At 43.9% G+C, this 17,774-nt stretch overlaps 1 protein-coding gene across 2 annotated transcripts; it reads right to left on the bottom strand.

Moving 5' to 3' along the window:
* Positions 1–2,788: 2,788 nt before the first annotated feature.
* PSMD2 (proteasome 26S subunit ubiquitin receptor, non-ATPase 2) lies at positions 2,789–11,975 on the bottom strand. Of its 2 annotated transcripts, none has more exons than XM_081301072.1 (21): positions 11,779–11,975; positions 11,277–11,333; positions 10,794–10,979; positions 9,667–9,788; positions 9,169–9,393; positions 8,712–8,870; positions 8,414–8,558; positions 8,176–8,236; positions 7,788–7,934; positions 7,510–7,616; positions 7,214–7,341; positions 6,809–6,896; positions 5,520–5,682; positions 5,319–5,420; positions 5,016–5,161; positions 4,671–4,754; positions 4,216–4,384; positions 4,040–4,134; positions 3,760–3,886; positions 3,225–3,343; positions 2,789–3,078 (listed from the first exon to the last, which is right to left on the bottom strand). In XM_081301072.1, the coding sequence occupies exons 1-21, from the start codon at positions 11,911–11,913 to the stop codon at positions 2,896–2,898; spliced, it is 2,748 nt and encodes a 915-aa protein (XP_081157198.1). In that variant the 5' UTR covers positions 11,914–11,975; the 3' UTR covers positions 2,789–2,895. The 2 variants fall into 2 exon arrangements, with proteins under 2 accessions (XP_081157198.1, XP_081157199.1); XM_081301073.1 differs by having other exon boundaries at positions 10,794–10,958; positions 11,779–11,974.
* Positions 11,976–17,774: the final 5,799 nt, after the last annotated feature.

Genomic DNA, 17,774 nt, shown 5'->3' with positions numbered 1-17,774 from the left:
ATTTCTCAAGGGTCCCTACATGAAAATCCCCCTCCCCCGCTTCAATGTTTTTGCTGTTTCTTGCAATGAATGGTGCCCTATATGAATCATACTACATTCCTTCCCATTCAATGTATTGTATCTAATCAGACCCCAGGTCCTGTGGACCAAAATCAAATCCTATCGATTTTATTTTTTTAAAAAACTTTCTTCTCAGGGCTGGGGTTGTGGCTCAGTGGTAGAGTGTTTGCCTACCATGTGTGAGTTAGTGGGTTCGATCCTCAGCACCACATAAAAATATAGTTATTACGTCCAACTGCAACTAAAAAATCTTGGGGCTGGGGATGTGGCTCAAGTGGTAGTGCACTTGCCTGGCATGTGCGGGGTGCTGGGTTTGATCCTCAGCATCACATAGAAATAAAATAAAGATGTTGTATCCACTGAAAACTAAAAAATAAATATAAAAAAAAAATCTTAAAGAAAAAAACAAAAAACTTTCTTCTCCCCTTTTCCATCTCCCACTTTTCCTGCTCTATTTTAGGCATTCATTCATTCGGTTGTCTGATCTCCACAGCTCCAGAGTGAGCTTCTTCACCCAGAGTAGATCATGTCATTTGCCTGCTCTTACTCAGTGGTCTCCATTAAAAGATACTCTTGAATTCTTTTAACAAAGCTCTTTCAAACCTGGCTTGATCCAGGTCTCAGAAGAATCTCCTTCCATACTTCCTCCACCCGCCAGACCCTATCTATATACTCAAACCAAATTATCCATGATTTCTGAAAATAGCTTTTCCTCCCTCCTTGCAATTTCTACTCCCTAAGCCATATCTAACCTTTTTTATTCCTCTTACAAATTCACCTTTCTCCAAATCTATTTTCTCAAATAACTTTCCCCTGACTAAACCAGGCACTTGGGCCCTATTTTAATGATCTCAGAGAAACTTGTTCACATTTCAGTAGAGTATTGATCATAAGACATCACAATTGTTTTCATGTTTTTTTCCCCCATTATAATAAGTTTTTTGAAGGTAGGCTTTTTTCCCCCACTAGCTTTGCATTCCCACAAACATCTAATGTCCAATGAAGAGTAAAGCCCTACAGATATGTTACTGAATAAATGACTGAATGTGAAAGTTTAAGAGCCAAAACAGCAGTCACATTAAAGAGGGACAACAGGCCTGATGATGCCCAATGTTTCAACTACTTCTTTGTACTGGGGATTGAACCCAACAGTGCTTTTACCATTGAGCTATATCCTGGTGGGGTTTTTGTTGTTGGTGTTGTTTAAATTTTGAGATAGCGTCTAAGTTGCTGAGGCTGGCCTCAAACTCACAATCCTCCTGCCTCAGCCTCCTGAGTCACTGGGATTACAGGCGTGCACCACTGTGCCCAGAACTTCAACCATTTACAGGCTTCCAAGCAAAAGCAAGACATGGAGACATTCAAAGTTGTTGCTGCTTCTCCGGGTAAGGCCTTGAGTTAAAATAAGTCTCTCAAGTCTCCAATAAAGACAGATTAATATAGTGAAAAAGTGCATGGGATTTAGAGTCAAATGGACTTAAGATTCAACAGTCCTGGTCTCTATCACTTATATGACTTATTAAACTTCTCCAAACTTCCCTTCTCAATAAAACATGGAGATATAACTACCTAAAAATTGTTATGAAGTCTCAGAAGCACGAAGAACAGTTATTCTTTTAATATTTATAAAAAAAACCTATTTAGTACTAGCTACTGTTTGAAGATTAAATGTTAGCTATGATTATCTTACAGGACATGATCCCCTCCATACACCCTGCATCTCCAGAGGTTCAAGCCCTAAGCAGGGGTATAGCAATATTGTACCAGCCCCACTAGAAAACAGCATGGCAGATCAATGATGATTATGTTCCAGAAAGGAGGCCACTCCTCTTTCCCATTTCTACACTAAGAGGAAGGTCAGGGTCAGGCTTTTTATCTAGTTTATACAAGGACAGCCAAAAAGTAGATGTTAATATGATCAAATCCTATTGAGAGTGAAAGAGGGTAGGTCACAGAGATAAAGATATCCCTCTCAACAGCACAAGTAATTAAAGAGAAGAACTGTTCATTCTTGGGCATCCTTAGGCCCAAGTTATGAGATAATGGGCTTGGGTGTGTGATAGGGTGGGGAACAAAGGATCAACAAGTTCCTTAGAAATTCTTAAAAGTTTGTGTAAAGTTAGGTAAGTGGCACACACCTGTAATCTCAGCAACTTGGAAGGCCAAGACAAAAGGATCACAAGTTCAAGGCCAACCTCAGCAATTTAGCAGGGCCCAAAGCAACTTCGCCATGAAACTTGGTCTCAAAATAAAAAAACAGTGAGGGCTGGGGATATAGCTCAGTGATAAACCACCAAGGGTTATATCTCCAATATAAAAAAAAAAAAAGTTAATGTAAAAAACTTTTACATGTGTAATTCTTTTTTTTTTTTTTTTTAATATTTATTTCTTAGTTCTCGGCGGTCACAACATCTTTGTTGGTATGTGGTGCTGAGGATCGAACCCGGGCCGCACGCATGCCAGGCCTGAACCACATCCCCAGCCCGACATGTGTAATTCTTATAAAGAAGATTCATTATATTTATCAGCTTTTCAAGGGTTCTAAGAAAATAAAAACAGAAGATGATCAAGAAAGTGTGGGAAAAGAGGAGCTTAGGTCCTTTGATTCAGGACAGCCTCCCTACTACTCTAGGCTCAGGGTTGCTCCAAACAATGCTCTCTCATATCAATTTCACACTCTAGTCTAACCCTGGGCCATGATACCCTAGAAAATAGACAGAGAGAGACCTTGGGGATAAAGGTCTTTATTGAACAAATTATCTCACTCAGTAACAAAAGAATAGGAGGTAACAATTCCCCCAACGGTCTGGAGCAGTGGCCACCTCTGGTGGCCACTTAGAGGTCATAGTTGGGGTTCTTCCGAAGGATAACAAAACCTTCCAGAATGGGGGTAACAGGAAGAAACTCCTCAGTGGCCAATTCTGCCCGTTCCCCATGTGCCAACAACACTGGGGTTGTGTGTGTCTGGAACCCTGTGATGGTCTTAGGCTTGCCAGCCTGGCCCACCACATCCACTGCCTGTGGGATGAGAAAACTAAAATGAAGGGATTGCCAGTGGAAGAGAAGCAACACCCCAATCCCCACACCAGTTTCAGAGAAGCAAGATTATATGTGCATTCTCCAAGTCCTAGAGTTCAGACTGAGCCCTCCCCTCAATCCCTCACCTGGCCCACACGAACAGACACCGGCAATGGCCGCAGCTCCTCATCGAAGGTAACCAGCATTCGGGGCTGCATAGCAGCCACCAGCCCATACAATACATAGTGCGATTTACCTAGAATGACTGAGGGAAGCACACAGGAAAAACTGTTATAGACAACAAAGTAAACTTGACCTGAACCTTGGTATCCCACTCCAGCCTTGACCCTTTAAGCCATCTTCAGCTGAACCCACACTGTCCTCATATACCTTACTACTAACCCAAGATGCCCTTCCTCCCTTTATCCACAGCCTCAGACTTGAGAATCACTTTTCCTAGTGATTTAGCAACAGACACTGGGCTAATCATCCTTAAACCTTTTTAGGCCAGATCAAAAGTATGGGAGAGAAAAGGTTTTATGAGAGCCATTACAGGCCCAAAGAACCTAGAATACTACAGAGTTAACTTAGGGTCTTGATCCTAAATTGCCAAGGTGGCCCTGGAAGAGGTAGAAACAGAGTGTCACATGCCACAATACGATATTTCTGACAGGAACTCACTGTTGCGAACGTCCAGGAAAGAGACAAGCACAGTGAGCAGACCAGCCACTGCCACTTGACTCATAAGCTGCCGGTCACTGTGATAAGGGCAAAGGGTAAGTGTGCCCTTCCCTAAATGTGTCAGGCCCTACAAAAAAAAAAAAAAAGAGAGCAGTAGAGGAGACATCACCTAACCTGGTCAAGTTGCTCACATCTTCCCTCCCAGTCCATACTCCACCACAGATACTTCCCTTTGCACTCTTCAAGGAGAACAGTTCTATTTTTTTTGTTTGTTTTTTACCTGTGCCAAGCGCACCATGAAGAGATTGTTGGGGTCCTTAGCATGATATTGGGCTAACTGGCGCAGCATCGCAGCCAGCCGGGCATTATTGGTACCTGGAAATGTTAACGATAGAGGCTAAAGAATATCGAATCTTCTCCCAATCTGCTTACCATCATTTTCTGCCTTGTACTCACCACTGCCCACCATGCCCATGGCAAAGATGGAATTGTAGGAAACTTCTGGATCAGCATCATGAGAGAATTTGCTTAGAGTATCCAGAATGTTGAGTCGTGGATTCGAAACAGAGATTAGGGCCAGTGCTAAAGGTACAGCTCGCCGGAGTGTAGGCTCCCCATATCTCAGCTGGTGTTAAAGAAAACAATGACAGAAATGAGGGAAATTCAATTATAGGAATGGGCTGATGGGTAAAAAGAAGACTTCACTTCTGTAGAAAGGGCACCACAAAAAGATCACTTCTCTACCTAGAAAATCCCTCAAGAGTCTCCTCTAGTCGTCATAATTAGTAATATTCTAGGGGTGGAGGTATAGCTGAGTAGTAGAGCAACTGCCCTGCTTGCACAAGACCCGGGGGTTTCAATCCCAGCACCACCAAAAAAAAAAAAAAAAAAACTTCTCTGTCTTTACTCACCAAATGGCCAAAGGTTCGTAGTGCCATCTCTGCACCAATCTCCTCTCCCATAGCAATAAGGGCAATACCCAGAACAGCTACTCCCTGTAATTGAAGAGACAGCAGAATCCACTAAGCTCCAGGAAAGAAAGAAAAAATAATAATAATCCTTGACTTCCTTGACTCAAGACCCATCTGAGAAGAAAAGTCAAAACACCCTTGCCCCTCATGGACAGAACCCAGTCTCTTGCTATTTCAAAACATGGTAATACCCAAACACACTCTAAAACAAAGCCAAAGCTGTTCTCCTACATGCTCATCTTTTCTCAAAGACTCCCTCTGAGAGTGCCCAGCTGCCCTCCTAACCTGATGTGCTCCCATGTCAGCAGGGGCTTCCTTCTTGTCCTTGTCTTTCTTTTCCTTCTTGTCTTTGTCTTCCTCTTTTTCCTTGGAGTCAAAGTGTTCACTACAAATGTGAAGCAGCTGCTGCACCTTCAGCACATTCCCAGAGCCTGTGGTAGGGTGAGAAGAGAGAAATGAGAAGGCATCAAGGAAAAACTTACTTTGTAAATGGGAGAAGCCTAACAAAACTAAAGCATATCAGAATGAACAACAAAGGAGAAACAATATGGGGGAAGGACCATAAGACAGGGTATCAAAGACACTGACCTGCATAGGCACATACATCTACCAGTGTGTTGGCAAAACTGCGGAATGGTTCTGACACAACCTCCAAAGCAGCAAGGATCGCCTCAATGGCCTCACCCTTCCCTACAGGACAAAAGCAAGGGGTCAGAGAACACTTGCTTCACTCCAGCTTAGTCTGACATATTTACTGTCAGCCCTCTGACCAAACAGATGTCCCCTCACCCAGGTGATTGAGGCCCAGGCCAAGAGGAAGCCAACGGGCATAAGTATCCTTGAGCTCAGTTTCCGACTTCTCCATGATGGTCTGAAGAATAGTGGAAGTGACATCTCCATTGCAGGATCCCACTGCTATCATTCCACAAGCTAAAGCTGTCACTCCTGCCACCTAGAAATAAGAAAGCCAATATTACACATAGTAAGCTTTTAAAATACTTATCTGTCTTGATTCAAGATATCTGACTCCCACAGTCCATTGTAAGACATCCTCCCTAACCAGACCAAATAATAACTGGTGTCTGATAGGTCAAAAAAACAAGAGCTGCGACTCTTCACTGAGTACTTACTACATGCTTGCCACTGTACCAACTGCTTTGCAGTTTTTTTTTTGTTTTTGTTTTTGTTTTTAACATTTAATCCTTACAATGACTCCATAAACAGGTCGTTATTCCCTCTTTCACTGATGAAAAAAATGAGGTCTAAAGAGATTGACTTACGAGTCCACGATCATACTGCTTCTAAGCAGAGATGGCACAATTTGAACTCATGTCTTTTTAACTCTAAAACCTCTACTTTTAGCCACCATACTGTATTTACACATCACTAAAACAACTGTACTGATAAGAAAATTTAAGGTTGGCCAATGACTAAAACACTGAAGAGAATCACTGCTGCAGTTAAGATCTGGAAGGTCCCTCAAAGGCCCCAAGGTGGCGCTATTGGCAAGTGGTAGAAACTAATAGGCAGGATCTAAAGGTCACTGAAGAGTGCTTTAGGTCACTGAAGAGTGCTGTGAAAGGAACTGTGGGACCCTGGGCTCTTCTTTCCCTCTGTCTGTGCCCCATGACTTGTGGTGAGGTGAACAGTTCTGCTCAGCTACATGCTCCTACCATGATATGCTACTTCACCAAAAGCAATGGGTCTGCTCAATCACGGACTGCAACTCCAAAACTATGAGCCAAGTTTTTCCATTTATAAATTGACTATCTCAGATATCTTGTTATAACAAGAAAGCTGACTGATACAATCATCACCCTAAACTGCATTAAGCTACTCCGTCCTCCAGCCTTAAGGATCCCCAAGGGCTAGAACTCAATACCAAAATGTTAACTCTTTAGCTTCAGCTGGGCTTGAAATCCCAGTTCTAAGGGATTTCACTGAGGTTGACCACCCCCACAACATGTGCAAGCTCATATATGAACACACACACATATACCTCTTTTTCAGTAGTTATCATAGACAGTAATCAGAGTACCTTTCCTAGCTACTATAAAAGACCAACAGCCTCTACTCACCTCCATGCTGGACTTGGAATCTCCCATCACAGGAAGCAGCAATGTTAGAACATCTTCACGATTTGAGCCAGCATAGGCCAAGCCTAGCCTGCAAAGCCAGGGAGAGGCAGTCCCCAACAACAAGACAATAAAGAACCAGAGAGGACTGGTCATTCGTTCACCATGTCAACAAACATCCACACTGGGCTAGGGATGTAGCTCAGTGGAAGAGTGCCGACTTAGTGTGAGGCCCTGGGTTAGATCCCCATCCCCAGAACCACCACCAGCACCTCCCCCAACAAAAACAAAACAAAACCACCAAGAGCCAAATATTCAGTGACATGGTGGCAATCCTTGGCAATACAAAGGTGAAATGGGCCCAGTTCCTGTCCCCAGTTGAACGCTACCAGAAGTGAGAATTCTCACCCAAAGATGGAACCAAGTCTCATGGTGTTGCTGTTGTGGAGAACATAGTCTGAAAGCAATGCCAGGGCAGGGTCACACTCATTCCGGACCCCTGAGTTCACAATTCCACAGGCCAGGAGAGCTCCTGACTGCAAAGCACAAACAGATTCTTTACTCAGGCTACTCTATCTTCTTCACCAAAAAACACGCAACGTAGGCCTCAGTGTAGCACCTGATTTAACTGGGAATAAAAAACTGGAAGACACTAGAACATAATAAGGAGAAGTCCCCAGTGAGCAGGCTATGCCCAGACCAACCTTAATGTAATCCTCAGATGAGTACAGGTACTTGTCAATCTGGGTGAGGCCACCATCCACATCCCACAGCAGAATCATACCAAGGGATGCAGCTGCACTCAACATTCCTGTACCAAGGAAAAATCAAGCAGCCTTAAAAGGATCCTGCCCTTAGGACACTATTATAAAGGGCTCCCCAAGGAACTATACTGTGAATCCCTTATCAAGTAACATGACTCTAGCAGGACAAAAAGAGTGACCAAAACAACACACATATAAAAGTAGTAACAGTATTATACCATGGTCTTTGTTCTTGTAAAGCCATTTATTGCCATCATCAGTCAGCAGTTTGTCCTGGCCAAAAGCTGCATTCACAAAGCCATTTACAAAAGAAGAGGCCAGGTTCATGCGGGCAGAGTCCACCTGAGAGCCACTGCCCCCAAACCCTGCACAGGAAAGAAAGGAAAGGTTTAGAGTAGGGGGAAAAAAAAAAGAACATAGCATAGCAACCTGTCTTTGGTTCTAAGCTGGCCCCTTAGGATCTTCTAACTATGCCCTAGATAGCAACCTAGAAAAAAGATTCATGGAAGTCCAAGCCCTTGATAAGCAGATTGGCCAAGCCATCACTCCCAATACTAGGAGAACCATTAACAATCTTCTAATCCCCACACAGAGAGAGCTACTCACTGTTATTCTCTAGGTGGGTTTTATAGATGTCATCAGGCACCTTGGGCTCCATGATGTCCAGCTGAAGATAAAGAAGCTAAAGAGTCACAACTGCTTCCCCCAGTTGTCCTCTTTGTTATCCCACTGAATGGCAACTCAAACCAGAGAAAGCCAAGTCAGAGGCATAGTCAGGGAGATCAAATGGCAGAGACAGAATTACAACCAAAAAGCCTGAATGAGAAAGGGCAAAGAGTCTCACCTCCCGAGCTAAGGCCAAGAAGTTGCTGTTGAGCTGTACATTGGACATGATCTCTGTCAGGTCTTCATACTCCTCTACATCTTCACTCAGTTCCAGGAATACCCCATGTCGTCCTAACATGAATGCCATTTGCTTCTGTACCACCCTGTGGTAGACAGCCATCATTACTGCTCACTATCATTCCTTAAGGGTACAGGAAAGCCCCTTATCCCTAACCAGAACTATAAGTCCCAGCTCCTTGTGCAAATGTCCCTTGCATAAGCTTATGTCTTCCTGTGCCAATTTCTTTTCTACATACACATCCTTGCAGGAAGTAAAGATGTCTTCTACCAGCTCCATGTCATTGAGCATCAGTGCCAATCTGAGGGCTTCAGGGAAACGGCTAAACTTTCGGAACACACCCAAGGCACAACGCAGTAGGGCAGAGTTCTCAGGCTCTGGCACATAATTCACGCAACTACAAAGTTTAAAAATAATAAAATTCAGAAAGTCTCAGACATTCATTTATCCCATTTATTTCACTTACCCCAAAATAAAGACCAAATGCCTGCTATACACCAAGCACTATGCTAGATGCTGGAGACTACTGAAGAGACACCAAATCTGTGTTCTCAAGAAATTCATGAACATTAACAAACTAACTACAGCCTAATGCGACCCTTGAGGTATATGGTTTAGGAAAAAAAACGGGCACAACCAAGAAAGAAATGCTAGGAAGGGCACACTTGCCACCCATCTCTACCATGCTCTCTTACCTGGTGAGATAGAGGCAGACCTTTGCATATGCATTCTCATCGATGTCCTTCTCCAGCATATCCACCTGCTCAATTTCCATGAGCAGGTCACAGGCCTCATGCTCTGCATTGTGGGCCATGTTGTACGGAACAATCTCCTTCACCAGGGTAAGCAGTGGTTCCCGCTGTACTTTCTCTGCATCATCCAGCTCCTGCCACTCCTTAGCCACTTCTCCTGCCAAATGCCTATGTATAGGCATAGAACATTGAGGGAGCAGAGTTTTAAGGAAAACAGTTCCCTGTGGGTCAAGGAATTTAGTGCCCAGGAAATTCAATGTGCACACAGTCTAAATTCATATCTTAAGACAGAACTTAGAATTATGCCTGAGTCCCATTCAGATTCCCAAGAGGTCTTGTTGTTGTTGTTGTTTTGCGGTGCTGAGAATTGAACCTAGGGCCTTGTGCATGCAAGGCAAGCACTCTACCAACTGAGCTATTTCCCCAGCTCCAGGGTCTTACCTGACATACTCATGACCCCATGATGCCAGTTCCTCCTGGGAGCCCACCAGCCGATACTTGAGGCATTCACGCTCCCCACTCATGGTCATGGCCAAAACAGAGATGATGTCAGCAGCAAAACGCTATAAAGAAACCAGAAATTTGAAGTCAAATTCAACAGTCAAAGGTAAGGGCAGTGTAATATTATGGAATCAAGATTACTGCTACTGTCCTCAAAATTAACCATTAACTACATACATCCTAGTTTCTGTACTAAAAATTTCCACCTTATCTAAGCTAACCCTCATAACCTAAGGCTGGTGTTGCTATCTCCCTCTTAAACCAACAGAGCTGAAGGGTAATAAGCGAGAGAGAAAAAGCAAAGAAAAAACCTCTAAATTTTATTTGTTTATTATATATTTAAAGATATGGGATTTAGCTGGGCACGGTGGTGCACATCTGTAATCTGGATTTCAGGTTTGAGGTCAGCCTCAGCAACTTAGTGAGACCCTGTCTCAAAATAAAAAATAAAAAGGGGTCGGGATGTAGCTCAGAGAGAGGCAGGGAAGGCAGAGGTAGGCATCTTGTTATGTTGCTCAGGTTGGCCCTGAATTCTTAGACTCAACGGATTCTCCTGCCTCAGCCTCCTAAGAAACTGGGACTATAGGCATGCTACCACACTCAGTTTAAATTTTACTTTAATTGTAGGAATAAGCTATTAAAAGGTTTTATGCAAAAACTCACAATCTAGAAAAACAAAATCACTATAGCTACTATATGAAAGATTACTTAAGTGGTCACAGGCAAAAGCAAAAAGGTCAGTCAGGATGCTGACTGAAGAAGGTGAGAAATGAAGATTTCTAGGTTAGGGTATACCAAGAGACAGAACTGGGGGTACATTTTAGAGAAAAATGCATGCACATGGGACCAAAAAAAAAAAAAAACAGTTAAATGTAAATTAGAAATAGATTATGCTAAAAAAATCACAAGGTCCAACATTAATGACAGATACATTTTCTGAGGAGTTGATCCTCCTTTTAGTTCTTCTGCAAGGTATTTTCACTGCAATGGACTTCAACTCAATTAGGTCTTATGTCTGCCAGGTTTCCAATGAACTAGCCTTCCACCAGCTACTGAAACAGTTTTACCTTATTCTCCCCAGGGGCCATATTCTCATAGATTTCCTTCAGTTTGCCATAGTGTGGTCGCAGAAATTTAAGAGGCTTGGGCACTGAAGTCATGGAAGTTGTAGAAGAACGAATCTGCCTTCTCAGTTCCTCCAGGGCTGGCCGATACAGGGATGTGTCCTTCTCCTGATCACGGAGATGTAAGGACTGAGACAAAAGGAGTCGCGACTCCTCCAAGTCAACAAAGAGACATTTCACCAAAGTTTCCCCCAAGGAGTAACTATGTTTTATTTATCTGTGATTCCCCAACACCCCACCAGGCACAAAACCAAAATGACCCAGTTAAAATATTCTTTGTAATTCTCCTCCTTCACATCATTATCATTACACTGACCCTAAAATACAGTTCATTTCACACAGGAGTTGTTGCCTCAAAGTGGAATAAAACAAACAAGTTGGGGAAAATGCAGGTATTTACCCGCTCACGTTAACATCATGACTCACCCCCAGTCGTTCCACGAGCATCTCCAGCTCATCCTGAAGTTGTTTGTCCTCCTCAGACTGGAGAGTTGAGGGAAGAAGCTCATCAAGAGAAGGAATCTCAATCACATCCTCCTCCCATCCACCTTGGGACAGGTGCAGAGTGCGCCTGCCTCCTTAGGAGGGGCCAGATGGGCAAGGAAGGGGAATGAGAATGGGGAGCCCTGTTGGGAAGGCAGTTTCTGAGCCAGGTTCTGCTGGAATGCCGTTCTAGGAAAAGCGAATGACAATGACCCGTCCGAGCCCACCTCATGAAACGTTGGTGAGGATTGGTGGGGTCGGCGTAAGTGACAGCGCGGGATGGAGAATGGGGGACAGAGAGGCAAGGTTCTGGGAACCCGGGGGGTCGCCCCATCCGCCCTCTCCTGGGCAATGGTAGGGCCGTTGGAAGTCGGGCCCGAGGCCTGCGGGGCCGCCGTGACTCAGCCCACGGCCTCCTCTGCCGGCTCCCGGAGCCGCGCCTCACCAGCTCCTGCTCTTTGTCTTTGTCCCCGGCATCCCGCCGCTCTTTGCCGCTGGACTTTTCGTCCGCGCCGCCGGGGGCCGTCGCAGGGGGCTGCTGGGGCTGCACCGGCGCCTTGTCTCTACCACCTTCCTCCATCTCCACCGCCACTGCCGGCCCGCTGCGCGCGCACCGTCTTACACCGCCCCTTTTCCCAGACGGCCTCGCGCGCTTCGTCCCCGGCGCTCCTCCTCCTTCAGACCGGAAACGTCCGAGCGAGTCCGGGCGCGCGTCCCCCACTGTCACGGCCTGGAAGCCCGGCCCCCGGTCCCTGCCCTCGGAGGCCGGAAGGGAACTACCATTCCCAGCCTCCTCCGCGCCACAGGCACCGCCCCCGAGCCGTGTGGGCTTTGGGTGAGCTCCGGCTGGTAGGAGGGGAGGAGGCTTCGAGCCGAGACGTTTTCCTCGACCGTGGATTTCCTAACTGTGAATAGAGCCCACAGAGACACCCCATGGGATGGTGCGACAAACACACAAGACTCTTGAGATCCGGGGCGCTTCATTGCAGTCTGTGTGGTATCTGTGTGATCTAACCCCTCACCATTGAGAAATAGTTAATTAACTTCAACATCCCCCTACCACCACCCTCGTGAGATGTGCTATTACCCGAAATCTTTGGTGGAGCCAAAGGGAATCGATAAATTAAGTCCTATGTTCATTGCGAAGTTCTGGAGCTAAAAGCAGAACAAGACCAAACTCTACCCTCAGCCTGTCTTTTGGTCTTCCTTGCCCTGTTAAGGACTTAGGAGGGGTTGTGACTGATGTATTTCATGTCAGGGCTTTTTGTTTGTTTGTTTCTTCTCCCCTCCCACCCCCATGCTGAGGATTTGAACCTGAGTCTTTTAGTCTGCCAAGCCCTTAACTCTTTTAGGCAAACACCAGTTTCTCCTTGGGCATGGTGTGTGTGTGTAGAAGATGAGAGAGAAGGATGTAACATCCACCATTTGGCCTGAAGTCTTATTTTAGGGGTTCATACCAGGAAAGAATTCATAAAGTGTTTGTTTAAAAAAAAAAAAAAAAAAAAAACATCTAGCCGTGTGTGGTGTCTCATGCCTGTAATCCCAAAGACTCTGGAGTCTGAAGTAGGAGGATGGCAAATTCAAGGCCAGCCTTCGAAATTTAGCAATGTCCTAAGCAACTTAGCACGATCCTAAGCAACCTAGCAAGGCCTTGAGCAACTTAGGGAAACCCTGTATTAAAATAAAAAATAAAAAGGGCTGGAGATGTCACCCAATGATTAAGCACTCCTGGGTTGACCTAGTACCACCACCACCAGATGTAGATACAAAATTCTGAAGCCCCACCAGGCCTGGTGGAGTTTTCCTGTAATCACAGTGATTCCAGAGGCTGAGTCAGTAGGATCACAAATTAAAGGCCAACCTCAATAACTTAGTGAAGCCCTAAGTAAACTTAGTGAGACCCTGTCTCAAAATAAAAAATGAGAAGGGCTGGAGATGTAACCCAGTGGTAAAGTGCTTCTGGGTTCAATCCCCAGTACTCCTACCTTCCCCTGCTCAACACACCAAATTTTTTTGAAGCTCATTTTAAACATGTCACTCTTTTCCTCTCAGTGCTTGGATTCTAGAGCTAACCTTCCATTTCCATTGCCAGTGACTCCCAGGCCTGGTCTGTGGACAGAAGTTGAACCGCCCATAGTGTTCCTATTCTTTCTCTGCCTTCCAGATGTCCTTACATTTTCATGCTTTCTTCAGCCATCTGAAGAGGGATTTCTTCTAAATTTCTTTTTTCCCCCCATGACTTTCTTCTATCAGCCCTTGGAATTTTGTTGTGTGTACCAGTCACAACCCAACCAGAAACCTGCAGGAGATGATGTGGATGTTGTAGCATCAAGCACAGCCTGTTAATCAGCTGGTTATTCCTGGTAAAGAGATGTGAAGAGTTGAGCTTTTTCAACATTTTGTAGGTTTAAAATGTTTTAAAATAAAAATTGGGAGGATAGGAGAATGCAAACTTATAGACAAGACAAAATTGGTGTTTAAAACTGAATTCTGCAATTTACCAGCTCTAAGACTTGGGGAAGCTACCCAACCTCTCAGCATGGTTTCTGCCTGTGTAAAATGTGAGTATTAAAATATTTCCCTTGCAAATTTCTTTTCAAATGAAATGAGACAATATATAAAGTGATTAAAAATGACTGATTAGATGCCTGGCAACTAGAAATGAGGCAGTTATCTTATTTTCTAAATACCTTAAATCTGCTGCAGTGAATATGTGTATTCCCCTTATCACCTCAAGCACTCAAGCTTCCAAACATCTCTAGCCAAATGCAAATATCTGGCAGTTTTTTTTTTAAAGCCCCTTGATAACATTGATGTCCTGCCTCAAGCTTCATTTCAGCCAAACTGCTCTCCCAGAAGCATTCCTTCCTATCATTTTGCAAAGCTCTCAGCTTCATGGCCAAACTGCAGTCCCATCAGAGGCCAACTCATTTACCTGCCCCTTCTTACCTCCTTCCTTAAAATTGCACCCATAATCCTGCCATACTGCCCCCTAAACATGAACTGAGCTCTGTTTATCTGAGAACCATTCAACCTCAAACCATCATTTATACACCAGAAGTGCACCTAGAAGTTTATAACACTGCACTGTTTCCACTAGGTTGCCACTTTCTCTGCATGATATCAAATAGCCAGATTGCTTTGCGGCCCTTCTTCCTGTTAACTCTCAAAACTGACAGCAGATGTTAAAATTTCCTCTTTCCATGCCTACTATTCCTACTACCCTTCTCCAGACTCTCATTCTCCATTATGTCTCTCATTTACTCCCTTATGATCATTCTAAATATTTCATATTTCCTGCCCCTTCAAGCTGATTAGCCTTTTCATATTGCTGTTCCTTCTGTATGGAATGCCCTTTACTGTTTTCAGCTAGTAGACTCTCTGGTCCTCTGAGCTCCAGCCCAATGTTACCTGTCTAGGATTCTTTTCCTACCCTACCTTTCAGTTTATTTATTTCTTCCCTGTGCTCCCACCATGGGTGGCACATACCTCTCCCTCCCTCTGCTCTTTCCTCCTAGAAGAAAAGGAATTAACTGTCTTATTCATCTTCATACCTTTTGAACCCAACCAAATGCTTGGCTTGTGGAAGTTCCTTACAGATATTTGCCAAAGGAATGAATGAAAGAATGTGCATTCATCTTCAGGTCATCTTTTATGTATAATAATGACTCTTCAGGGCTCTCTTTGGAGCCCAGAACTGGGAATTGGAAAACTGTTAGGATTCTGCATTTATGAACCATGATAGGCCTGCTGAAATTGTGTTTATATTTATTTTTATGCCTTCTCCTTCAGCCTGACATTTCAAGAGTGCTACCAGGGGTACAATCTTATTTCTTGACATGTTACCTTATTGAGGATGGGAATTAGACTTTCCAATGGGACAATGTAGGAAATGGCCCAACACTTTACCAATAATTGCCATCATGTGTCTATCCAGGAGCACAATCCTTTATTTCCCCTTCTGCCTAGTATACCAGAAAATATCATAGATGCATAGTCATCAGCCTGACAGGGCTATTGACCGTAAAGATTACATCTGATGTTCACTCACCTTGCCTCTGGAAAAAAGCACCCGCAGAGCGCTCAGCAAACATGCTACCTGGCTTAACTTCAGCTCAATGTGTGCTTCAATTTCCTGCAGCTACGTGACTGTCACACATGCCTGGCCTAGGGAGCTGTTTGCATGGAAATGCATCTGCTACTAAGAAGCATGATGGATTTGTCTAGAAGATAGATGTGTTTGAATCTAAACTGCCATGACTTAGAAGACCAACTGGTGGTAATTAAGAGCATCAGTTCTAAACCTGACTTGAATGAAATCTGCCTTATCTGACATTGGCAGTAATGTAATATTTTTCCTTAGCTTCCCCACTTATAAAATAGAGACAACAATAAGGCCTCCTGATAAATTGTTGTGGATATTTAACAAGATAATATTTTATTTTATTATTATTATTAGTAGTAATAGTAGTACCAGGGCACGACTTAACCACCGTGCCAACGTTTTTATATTTTATGAGCGACAGGGTCTTGCTGAGTTGCTTAGAGCCTTGCTGAGTTGCTGAGGCTGGTTTTGAACTCACAATCCTCCTACCTCAGCCTCCTAAGTTTCTGGGATTACAGGTGGGCACTGTGCCCAGCAGATGATATTTTTAAAAGTGCTTAGCACAGACCGAAGAAAAATAGGGACTCAGTAGATGAAAGCTGGTAATTATTATTGTTACTTGTCACTTTGACATTTTTGCAAATATGAAATGCCATACTGACCAGCTGCTCAGGATCCTAAGCTGGCCTCTGAAATTAGATGTCAGGAAGGGCAAGGGTTTATCTAGGCAAATCTTTCTCTTCAGTCATTATGCTCTCTGACATTCTGTCTGATCCACTGTGTAACACCTAAACCTCACAAGTCATTGATTAATATCTCTTTGGGTTTTTGTGATTTGCTAAGACCATGAATTCACTTCTGAAAGTATCAAAGCTAAAATGGGCCTCAGAGATCATCTCATCCAACCCACTTATTTTACAGATTGCTGAGGATACTGAGACTTGAGTCCCCAGACTGACAGCTCTCCTTTTTCCAATACACCTTGCCATCTACCCTGAAGTTGTGCTCTTAGAGGCTCAAGCCATGCTTTTCCCTGGTGGTGGAATAGCAGAGGGCAATTTATTCTTTTCTGAAAACAAATATTTCCCTTCCTTTGTGAGTAGCCAGTATTTCTAGGTAACATGAAATGGCTCCATATACAGCTCTTCATAGGGAAAATCTGATGCCCTGAAGAACTGGTACAGGATACATACTGTGGGATCCATACAAATGACATCACCAAGGGATCAGATACCCCAGCAGCAATCACTGATAAGCCCTTATTATTTCCCTTACAAACTTGACAAATGCACCCTTCTTATACTTTGAGGAGCACTTGGTTTTAGAGATAAGTGAGATTGGACTTTATTGTTTTGCTATAGTTTTCACTTCATGGATGAAGAAACTGAGGCTCACAGAGGTTAGGGAATAGGCCCAGGCTCATTCAGTTGTCAGAGTCTCAATTTCAATCCTGAATCTCTTTAACTTCAGTGAAGTGGCTAGGGTTAGATCTATAAAATGGAAACTTGAGCACTGAATGAATATAGTTGCTATAAGGATTAGGTGAAGGTAAAAGTGACACAAGAGTCCCATAAGGGAAGAAACCATCTTATTCATGTTTGCATCCCCAGTGCCTGACACATTGTTGGTGATCAATATATTTTTAAAAATAAATCTATGAATGTATAAATTAATAAATGGATGAATGAATAAAGAAATGAGCCACCTAGCACAGGTGCCTGGAACACAAGAGGTGTTAGATAAACATTTCCTTTCCCTCCCTCACTCTGGAAGGTTAAGGCTGTATTTGCAGTCTCTGTGCCTGGCACTTGGTAGGCCTTAATGAGTGTGGGTAAGTGGAATGACTTATTCTCAGGAGCTCTGAGCCCTTGAGGCTGTGAGGAAATGTTTGTCTTCTTAGCCACAAGCAGAGGCTGGTGTGTTGAATTCCAGGGAATGGTACATTCTCTTGGCCAGGGCTTTCCTCCTCTGCAAGGTAAGGGCCACCCATCTTCCAAGCTGACCTGATCCAGATGTTACTGAGTGTCAGGCCAGCTTCAAATACCAACAGAAAGAAGTTGCAAATCTTTCCAGCTATCGAGCAGAGGATGTGCTCTGCCTGGCCAGACTCAACTGCATTCATTCCATTTCTCCACCCCATCTCTCTTTCTCTGTCTTCTCAGGGCTTCTATCTTAGCCCCTTGTCTCTGGAGAGTTAGTAAAATAAGTTTCTTGAAGAACGCCTGGGACATAGCAGTTGCTCAATAAATACTGGTGGAATGAGTAAATGAATAAATGAAAACAAGACTTAAGGAAGAGACAGGCTGACTGATGTGGTCTATTTATTGGCACAGGGT

The sequence above is a fragment of the Spermophilus citellus genome (genome assembly GCF_964194105.1).
Source record: "Spermophilus citellus genome assembly, chromosome: 7".
Classification (NCBI taxonomy): domain Eukaryota; kingdom Metazoa; phylum Chordata; class Mammalia; order Rodentia; family Sciuridae; genus Spermophilus; species Spermophilus citellus.
The sequence above is the reverse complement of the archived record's forward strand: the minus strand, read 5'-3'. Positions and strand labels throughout refer to the sequence as shown.